Genomic DNA, 10,394 nt, shown 5'->3' on the forward strand with positions numbered 1-10,394 from the left:
TTCCAGGTGTTGTCTGTTCCTTCTTCTTTGGCAAACTAGCACCATCATCAACCTAATTTATGTCTTCGTAAAAAGTATTACTTTATATCTCTTTTTTTTTTTTAAAGTTCGCAGTCTCGCCATTTTTTTTTTTTTTTTCTCTCTAGGTTCTGCGTATGGCATTCTTCAGCGAGAGCCATTTGGGAATGAAGACTATCCTCACGATCTAAGGTCCTCCGAAGTCGCAATAAACGTCTTCGGAAGTCCCAGAGACTGGATAACTTAAAAGACTGGACATCGAGATATAGGCAGACCCCGCATTCCTATTTAACCCCAGCACCAAGTTGGATGTCATTCTAATATTCATCTTTTAGGTTTGTCACAACAAAACATCATTTGTAGTTCCTGTAGGTGATGCGGAAGACGTGTTCAGCTTTGCAACAGACAAAATATTCTTGTTCCCCTTCCCACCCCCCCGTCCCCTCAACCCGGTTAGATAAAGACCGATAACAGACAAGATAGCTTCAGCTGTAACAGGTCCGGCAAAAAAGACAACGGCTTGTGCCCATCAGTTGTCAGATTAAATTCTTTGCTACTGTAAAGGTGGCTAGCATGCTACTTGCTTTTGCTACGTCGAGTAGAAACGACTTCGGATACAATATTCTAGATTTCAGTTAGAATATCCCAACAATGTGTCCAACATTCGTATTCTAGATTTAACTTCTCTCAGTTCGTCTTTCAGATTCTCACTATATGCCCAAATTACTTGACGTTTGGAAACTTGAAAAACAAAAAATCGTAACCGAAATAGTTTCTATACAAACGAAGTAGCAAAACCAAGTAGCATGCTAGGGAGAAATGCCAAAGTGTGACGCCACATTAAACTAGTGTAATCTGCCGATGACAATTAACCAGCGCTTCTATATTTGAAAACAATATCGCGTTTATAAAATCACTTCCATCAATAACTTGATAATTAACAATACTGATTAATGGTTAGTTAATTCATGATAAATCGAATATTTGATATCTAAAATTAGAGTTGTATCGTCAAACTACGTGAAATCACACATGTCAAAACAAAGTGCGTTTTACAATGAGCGTAAGTCTGTGAAAATTCGTTATGCATTTGTACAATGTTGATAATTTCAACCTTCTTACTAAACGACGACAATCCACGAGATTTTAAGGAAGAGCATGAGCTAGATGTTCCTGAATCAGTTCACAACTGACCCCGCCGTCTAGTAAGGGTGGAATTTCGTATAAAAGGAGAGAAAGAAGAAAAGAAAGAAAACGCACTCAACCAAAGACCCCCACGAACTTCGCGCGTAAAAAGAATTATTTTCAAAAATATCTGTACCAGACAACAATTCCTTTGTACTCGTTTGTTCACCCTCCACTTCACTTCTCGGGAATGTTTCCGAGAACACGACGACGGTGCCCCTCAAGGAAACGATTGCGGTCCTCAAGTATGACCTATTAAGTGCATGGAGACCTTAGCGTCGTCTGTAGGAGGAATTCGCCCAAGGAAAAGCTATTCGGTCCGGATTAATGCATAACAAGTGCGTACGTTTCCCTGTTGCTTCCACATGGCGACTACTGCTCCCTCAATGAAGACCGCTTTTTCGCATAAGAGAAGAGTGTTGAAGACTAGTGTGTTAAGTCAAAACTAATGGAAATTATATTATACCTCGCAGCGCCTATGGCAGTCGCTTACAATAACATATTTATAATCTAAACCCTTATAGGAAACAATTTCTATTCTAATACGCAGCAAACCTTGGATGTGTGTGTGAAGGGGGGGGGGGGAGAGAGAGAGAGAGAGAGAGAGAGAGAGAGAGAGAGAGAGAGAGAGAGAGAGAGAGAGAGAGAGAGAGAGAGAGAGAGAGAGAGAGAGAGGCTGGTTGGCTGTTTGTGGGCTACCCTCATCTCTCACTGTCATAAATATAGCGACACTTGTTGACTTTATCTGATGTCTTATCTACGTTTTCGATTTTTTGGTTGGGAAGTTTACTTCTCTGATAAAAAAAAACAGTATCTGAGAGAGAGAGAGAGAGAGAGAGAGAGAGAGAGAGAGAGAGAGAGAGAGAGAGAGAGAGAGAGAGAGAGAGCATACACAGACTGAACTGATTACCAACAAGCTGGAGTAAATATTTCATCATGAAATACGTTTCATGGATCTACCACGCTCATGACTACAACTACAAATAATGTCGATTCTATGTTATTTACTGCTTGAGAAGAAATATCTGTTGTCATCTATCATGTCTCCATTACTTGTATATATATACAAGACAATTATTTATCTTATGGTAGTTTGTCATCTTATTAAAATGGTCAGCGTTGATAATCTAATTATTCCCTGCTATGTACGTAAAATGGGCAAACACGATTTGAATTCAGCTCCGAAAACCTAAGCGTTGTGAAGAAGCAGCTACAAAGAATATTAATTCAAATGGTCGACTTACTACCTCAACATTTTTTTTATTTATCCCTCACAGGACTCTTGGAATTCCACAACAACAGCTGATACTGTCATCTTAAAATAATCTACGTTAAAAACATTCGTTTTCTAATGTGACTGAAACAATGATTGTGTGATAAACTATGAATTTGTCTTCAATGACAGAGTAACGGGTAACATTTTCTTCAATTTTATATAAACAGGTTTCAAAATTATTAACTCTATCAAGAATAGTTCAGATCCATAAGATCCAAAGATATACTTTCTAAAATTTTCTGCCCCATCCCTGGTTGCTTCAGTAGCTCAGTCGCTAGAGCGACGGACTCGCGACATACAGTCCCGCGTTCGATTCTCCGACGCAGCAATTTTTTCGGCGTCATTTTTACTCTCCAGAAAGTTATCCCCGTCATTAATTTCAAACGCACGATTTTGTGTGTAATTACACTGCGTGTGTGTGTGATTCGGCAACAGAATCAAGATAGATGTTAAACCGTATTGTTTACTTGCTAGAAACTAAAATAGCTTACCACCCCTACCAAAACCAACCATCAACATACCGTCACACTGCCACTAGGACCACCACCATCGCCCCTACCACCACCACCACCACCGCCGCTCGCAATGATTACATATCACATCCCTCTTCACATGCATGACCCGAATCTCAACCCACGTGATTCACGGAGGCCTCTTATGTCGGTCCTTTTCAAAGGGGTACTTTGATGACGTTCAAGTGTCTATTACCGCTTTGGATTCGTGGCTTGGCTGCCGTCAAGTGATTTTATTCATCCACGGTGAAGACAAGTAATTAGATGAACAAATCGAAGAAAGAAAACTAAGACATATAAGGAGAGGAGAGGAAAGAGTGATCCGAAGATGAAGAGACGAAGAGGAAAAGGGAAGTAAAATTAAGATTAAAAATGATGATGAGGAAGAAGATTAGGAACAGAGGCTGGAGGCGGAGGAAGAGGAGGAGGAGGAGGAGGAGGAGGAAGGGGGAGAAGAGGAGGAAGACGTGGAGGAATATCAGGCTGTGGAAGTGAAAAGGAATACAAAGTAGACACAAGAGGACGAAGAGAATAATAAACAAAACAAACCCGCATATGTTCCTATTGTCAAAGTCTCCATTTTCTCCCCACCCCAATTCGACCAGAACAATTACTTCTCCAGCCCCTACTGTCGTCTCTCCTACCATAAACCCGTCCATTCTTACCCCAACCATCCACGATTCTAAACTACTACATCTATTTAACATAACGACCACAGGTCTCGCTATAAAGCGATGTCCTTGCTAGTCGTAAATCACATACACACACACAGACACACACACACACAAACGCGAACGTACATACACACACACAAACACAAGAATGATTGAAATTCCGCGTGGTATGAATCTCTACCTTGGGCAAGAATTACGCTATTATACCCAAACAATACTAACTTCGGATAATTTCAGGAGAAAATCCATGCAAGACTGGGTTAAGGCCACGCCCGTTGACAACCAGACACATAAATATGCCCCGATGCTCCGGATGTGTAGCACTGGGCTCAGACAATAACGAGACGACCGAGATTATCCTTGGTCGAGATGCGCACAGATGATATTGTACTGATAATCATTAATTCTCTAGAGCTTTCAATACCAACTAAGAATTCCAGATGACTTTCTAGGATAGTTGGTATCAACTTGACACGAACAGTATCGATTAAATAGATTTAATTTTGTCAACATTTATTGTGCGACACGAAAGGTGAGTTGGCTAGTGTCGTGGGAAGACATTGGGTGTAGTCACAGGAAGGTACAGAGAAAGACACAGGCACACATACTTGCAGGTAGACGCACACAAACACCGACACACACACACGGAAACTTGTAAAAATGAATGTCTTAGGTAATTTTATGCTCAGTGGGAAGGGTACTGACCACGTGTCATTACAATAGATGGCGTTGTGCTGTGACCTCAAAGCATTCCGACCCAAGGCCACGGCCTAAACAATTATATGATCCGTGACGTCATCAGAGTAGATTTTGAATTGTGACGTCATTAAGTCACTTATGAATTGTTACGTCATTAATGTCGGTATGAAGAGTAACGTCATTAAAAATTATCTTGAATTGTGATGTCATTTAAATACGTGAACTATGACGCCATTAAACTCAAATTTGAATTGTGACGTCATTTGACTCGGTTATGAATGGTGACGTCTTACGGTCGTTTATGAATTGTGATGTCACTTCGTGATAAAGGAAAGGAAAGGAGCGACAGGGACAGGAAGAAGAGGAAGAGTGAAAATGAAGAGGCAGACGATGAAGACAAGGGTGTAGAGGAAGAAGAGGAGGAAGAGGAAGAAGAGCAAAGGGAAGAAAAGAAAGTGAGAACACAAAAATAACAGAGAATGAAGAGGAAGGCCGAGATGAATAAGACATGACGAAAGAGAGAGAGAGAGAAAGCAAATTAAATGAAAACTTCCTGATCGCCAAACTACCGAAGCGGAAGATGGACGTCAAATAGAATCACCTCCCTGCTGCGTATTTCCAAAATCTGCCAACCCCTCCACGTCCATCTGGAGGTGCAGCCCCGAGGGGTTGACACTCGGTCAACAATACAAAGTTTCTTCCCAGAGAGATTTATAAGAGGACCAGGGGAGGGTGCAAGGCGACCCTTGGGTACCCGTGGAGAGACTGAAGGAGAACGACACAGAGTTCCCTCTCTTGTAGCTCCCTTCCGTACAGGGTGGTATTTTCCCTTTTATTCTGGCTATCGTCAGGTGATTTTATTACGAAGTTAAAGAACTTGATAATGACTGCCATAACGTGAATATATCAAAGCCTGCCCGAATCAATCGTGTGTGTGTGTGTGTGTGTGTGTGTGTGTGTGTGTGTGTGTGTGTGTGTGTGTGTGTGTGTGTGTGTGTGTGTGTGTGATTTTATACTAGCTAATGGCGGACGGTTTTTCAGGATGTGTATTGTATTTCGTTTGTGATATCCAGCGCTTCTATCCTTGGGAACAATAAGTGGTAGAGAATGGACGAGGAAAGTAAAAAGGAGGGATAGTAATAGTAGTTAAAGTGATGAGCTTTGATGACTGGATATGAATCTCCAATACTATTACTATTACTACTAACCCTACTATCAATAATATCAATGCTGCGTTGCTCTGGTCCGTAGGGTGTCAAACGAGACAAGCGTATAAGCAAGTCATTCAAACCAGCCTTCCGTTCTGATTCTATTTCTAGCCATCCCATCTAAGTTGATTTGTAATTCTAAGATTTATTTATTTTCATTTTTTTCTGTGTGCACTTTGCTAAGCCTCAGTCAATTTTCTTTCATAACACATTTCTGTCTGGTGGGACTGCACAGTTACCTAAAAATTCCTAACTCTTTTGGTTTCTCTGACCGGGAACCCGAGGCCCCATCGCAGCCGGCAACGGTCACAGGTTCGACTTTGTTGTTTTACTCCTATTTTACAAGGTCTACACAAGAACAGGGCGGTTCACTTGAGAGAGAAAACTGAAGAGCTGGAGCCTGGCCGGCACCTTGCGGGTCTCCTAATGACATTTTACTTTTACTTTTCTGATGCATGAATATAAAATAAATACTATACGGAGAGAGGGTGAGAGAGAGAGAGAGAGAGAGAGAGAGAGAGAGAGAGAGAGAGAGAGAGAGAGAGAGAGGGTGAGAGAGAGAGAGAGAGAGAGAGAGAGAGAGAGAGAGAGAGAGAGAGAGAGAGAGAGAGAGAGAGAGAGAGAGAGAGAGAGAGAGGGGGGGGATTTTGGTGACAACCCTACGGACCGGATCAACGCAGCATTCTTTTATCGCTGGAGATCAATCTCTCCCTTACTCTCTCTCTCTTTATCTCTCGCAGACAGAAGCGCTGGTTATCATGGAAATAACTGAATACGGTTAACCCGTCGTCCCAGCGAGATGCATTTTGATTCTTCCCACTTACGCGTCGCGAAGAACCTCAAAAAAGGGTCTCAACTTCGGTCTCGGACTTCGACCAGAGTTTCCAACCTCGACTAAGATCTCGGACTTTGACCAGGGTCTCGACCAGGTTCTCGGAGTTCGACCAGGGTCTTTGACTTCGACCAGGTTCTCGGTGTTTGACCAGGGTCCTGGACTTCGACCAGGTTCTCGACCCTCGACTTCGATCTCGAACTTTGACCAGGGTCTCAGACTTCGACCAGGGTTCTCAGACTGCGACCAGGGTCTCAGACTTCGACCAGGGTTCTCAGACTGCGACCAGGGTCTCAGACTTCGACCAGGGTTCTCAGACTGCGACCAGGGTCTCAGACTTCGACCAAGATCTTTGAGTTCGACCAAGATCTTTGAGTTCGACCAAGGCCTCCTGTTTTCTTACCTGGACAAGAGTCGCCACGGCGAACCCGATGGCCAGGGAGGTTTGCACGATGTTCGGTTCGTAATCACTGGTCCAACCTTCGACCCGAGTCGCGCAAACGAGGAACACGATCAAGAGGGTCCCCAGGAACTCGGCCACCAACATTTTCGACAGGTTAAGGTAGTCGGCAAGTTCGGACAAGCCGAAGAACTCGGACACTCCATTGATCTTGGTCATGGCGCCGAAGTAGACGAAGGAGAAAGTAGGTGACCCGAGGAGCTCCTGAGGGAAGTGGCTTGTGGCGGAGAGGCCTGGCGGGAGTGAACTGGGCCCACCACCTGTGCTTCCATCCCGGGCCACCTACAGATGGCTCTTGGGGTTTGATAACGAGACGTAGGCGGGGAATGCGCAAGATGCCTGCGTATTATGTTTGGACAGGCATCTGACATTGTGGATGTAACTCTCGAAGGGCATGTGTAGTGGGAAAGCTTGTGTGCATGCAAAGTATTTCTGTGTGTGTGTGTGTGTGTGTGTGTGTGTGTGTGTGTGTGTGTGTGTGTGTGTGTGTGTGTGTGTGTGTGTGTGTGTGTGTGTACGTGTATGTGTTTTTCAGAGAGTAAATGCAAGCCAATTGTTGTATTAACTCTAGTAACACAATAGAGTTTTGTCGCAGTGTTATAATGCTACGCTCGGTACTTGGAGAAAACCTCAAACGTGGAGAAAACCTCAAAGAGAAAAGGAGAAATGTGAGTGTTGTGAGTGAGAAAATGCTCTTTAGAGAAAAATCTCTCCTGAGAGAGTATTTCGAGAGAAAACGGGATGTGTATGGGTATACAGATCTGTGTATGAGAGATACATAAGCACGGGTTTGTCTGAACTGTAGGTGTACAAGCTCTCAGAGAGAGAGAGAGAGAGAGAGAGAGAGAGAGAGAGAGAGAGAGAGAGAGAGAGAGAGAGAGAGAGAGAGAGAGAGAGAGAGAGCGAGAGCGAGCGAGGAGGCAAGTTAACTGATATGAGATAACCCCTTTTGTGGGTGCCGAAAGGGAGCCGACTATGAGATACTCCCCAAAGTGTGTGTGTACGTGCATTAACCACCATGCAATCTGTGTGTACAAGATCAGGAAGGATTTTGTACACAAAACGCTGAGACATCTCAGATACACTAAACCAATTTGGTGAGGAACAAGCGACTTTATTCTGTTGACGAAACGAGGATAATGGCGCCAGTGACAACTGACCCTTATCACGTATAACGGTGAGACACCCCGTCATCCTAGTCCTAAATAGAGTCTGTGTGGCTGCTCCAAGTAGTGGTTACACTAGGTAGGCCCCGTCCCGAAGACTTCCCAATTTCAGAACAAATGGGAGCCCAACTGTAAATTTGAGAGTATGTCTAAGTGCGTGTTTGTGTGTGTGTGTGTGTGTGTGTCTGTGTGTGTGTGATTCACCACGGTCTTTGGATCACGTGTTTGGACTCGTGATGGACACCTATTACCCTACCGGTTGAGAGCTCGGACCTCAAATCTCGATCTATGGCTAATGCTGTGATCTTCGCACACACTACTCCTTACCCACCAGAGTTGGAGTGCCGGCCCGCTGTGCATCGATGCTGAAAAAATGTTCGGACGGGACGGGACTCGAACTCGGATTGCTGAATTTGCGGTCGGAACGACGGTTCCACTGGACTGTCGAGCCTGTGTGTATGTGTAACAACATATACCAGATCTGTTTTGACCAGAGGATTTTATTCAGTGAAGGGAGATGATTTAACGGATTTAACGAATTTAACGAATCCGTGTGCCTGTGATCAAGGTTTATGCAAGAACAGGTCAGCTCGCTTCGGTCCAGAAACAACCAAAATGAAATCATTACGTTATTTTATTTCCTCTCAAAGTGAAGTGCCCTGTTCTTGTATAGACTTTGCCTAGGAATGGGCTTGAGTACGGCAACGTGAAGACTTCCTAGACCCTCCAGACACTAGAATCTAGAGAAGCTATATCCTAGCGTCTTTCTGATATGGAAATGGGTATTAGGATCTAAGTGTCTGGTTAGACTGTAACAAGAACATACGTTTGCAGGTCATACAAGTATTAAACGTCTTAATGTTTAGATTAAGTACACAGACTCGACATACGAAAAGAACCGGAAACTAAGAATCGCTAAGCTGCTTCCAGATATTCGACATACGAAAAGAATTCGGTAAGACGACTTCCGAAAATTCGAGATACAAAAAGACTTGGAAATCAAGAAGTATACGCAAAGCCCCAATCCCAACAGTTAATGAAAATCGCCAAGACGACTTCCAGAAATTCCACATACGAAGATATCTGGAAATCGGCAAGACTTGCAAAGACGCTTTCCAGATATTCGACATACGAAGAGACTTGGAAGTTAATGAAAATCGCCAAGACGACTTCCAGAAATTCCACATACGAAGATATCTGGAAATCTGCTAGAATCGCCAAGACTCTTTCCAGATATTCGACATACGATGAGACTTGGAAGCTGATGCAAATCGCCAAGATGACTTCCAGGAATTCCAAATCCAAGATATCTGGAAATTGGCAAGACTCGCTAAGACTCTTTACTGTAAGTCAGTAAGAATCGCTAAGACGACTTCCAAAAAACTAGACATACGAAAAGGCTTGAAAATCATGAAGTATTACGCCAAGCCCCAGCCATCCCCGACCTAATTGCATCGCTTCCGAAACGCAAGATTTCTCGTTCATCTTACCATAATAAGAGCTCCAACGACGAAGCCGACAGCCAGAGAAGACTGGACGATAGTGGCAGCGTAGCCATCAAACCAACCCACTTTGGTGCTGCAGATGATGAAGACGGTCACGAGCGTTCCCAAGAACTCGGCCAGCAGAGACCTTCCGAAGCTGGCTTGGTCTTTGAGTTCGTCAAGACCGAAAACATCGGGAAGGACGATTTGAGTCATGGTGCAAAGGCGAGAGGGAGAGAACACAACAATTCCAGGAGACACTAGACGAAGAGGTTTTTTCTCCTCAGGGAATGAAGCTGGAACTGGATACTCCGACCAGCGATCCTCCCGTGTATATACCTCAGATGGATCACGTGGGGGGAGGGGGGAACTGGGGGGTGAAAGGTTTCCTTGTATGATCGACATCGGCACGTGACCACCTCCCCAAGGGCCTACGCCGTCTTGCGGGAGGATGGGGGGGGGGGGAACAATTCAGGGCACGTATCCAGGCAACTGGATGCCTTACCTTATCCATTGGTGTCTTATGTTTGTGTGTGTGTGTGTGTGTGTGTGTGTGTGTACGCACTTTCATATTTTACACACACACACACACACACACATATATATATATATACATACATACACACACACACATTATATATATATATATATATATATATATATATATATATATATATATATACATTGGAAACTAGTATGTTATAACACATTTCTAAATCTTCACTATAAACCCACTATCGGAGAAATAATATCGGAAGTACAGGAAAACTGTATATTTCGACTACTATCTGTGGTCCTCTTCAGCAGAATAGTTACAAGAAGTTAGAGTACAGGTATAAATGAGGTAGCTGTACCCCTCACTACCTCATTTATACCTGTA

General features: G+C 43.6%; 1 protein-coding gene across 3 annotated transcripts in view; it reads right to left on the minus strand.

The window, feature by feature from the left end:
- The window catches only part of LOC143035046 (aquaporin AQPAe.a-like), an 80,601-nt gene that overhangs the window by 14,291 nt on the left and 55,916 nt on the right, over window positions 1–10,394 (minus strand). The window contains exon 1 of one of the 3 annotated variants that reach the window (XM_076201508.1): window positions 6,808–7,128. The exons of the other annotated variants lie outside the window; for them this stretch is intronic. Coding sequence (XP_076057623.1) covers window positions 6,808–7,023 — 216 coding nt within the window. The 5' untranslated portion in view covers window positions 7,024–7,128. Of the gene's footprint in view, window positions 1–6,807; window positions 7,129–10,394 lie in introns of those variants that run through there. 3 annotated transcript variants of the gene reach the window in all.

This window comes from Oratosquilla oratoria, chromosome 18 (genome assembly GCF_046742065.1).
Source record: "Oratosquilla oratoria isolate Oo_2021 chromosome 18, ASM4674206v1, whole genome shotgun sequence".
Taxonomy (NCBI): Eukaryota; Metazoa; Arthropoda; class Malacostraca; order Stomatopoda; family Squillidae; genus Oratosquilla; species Oratosquilla oratoria.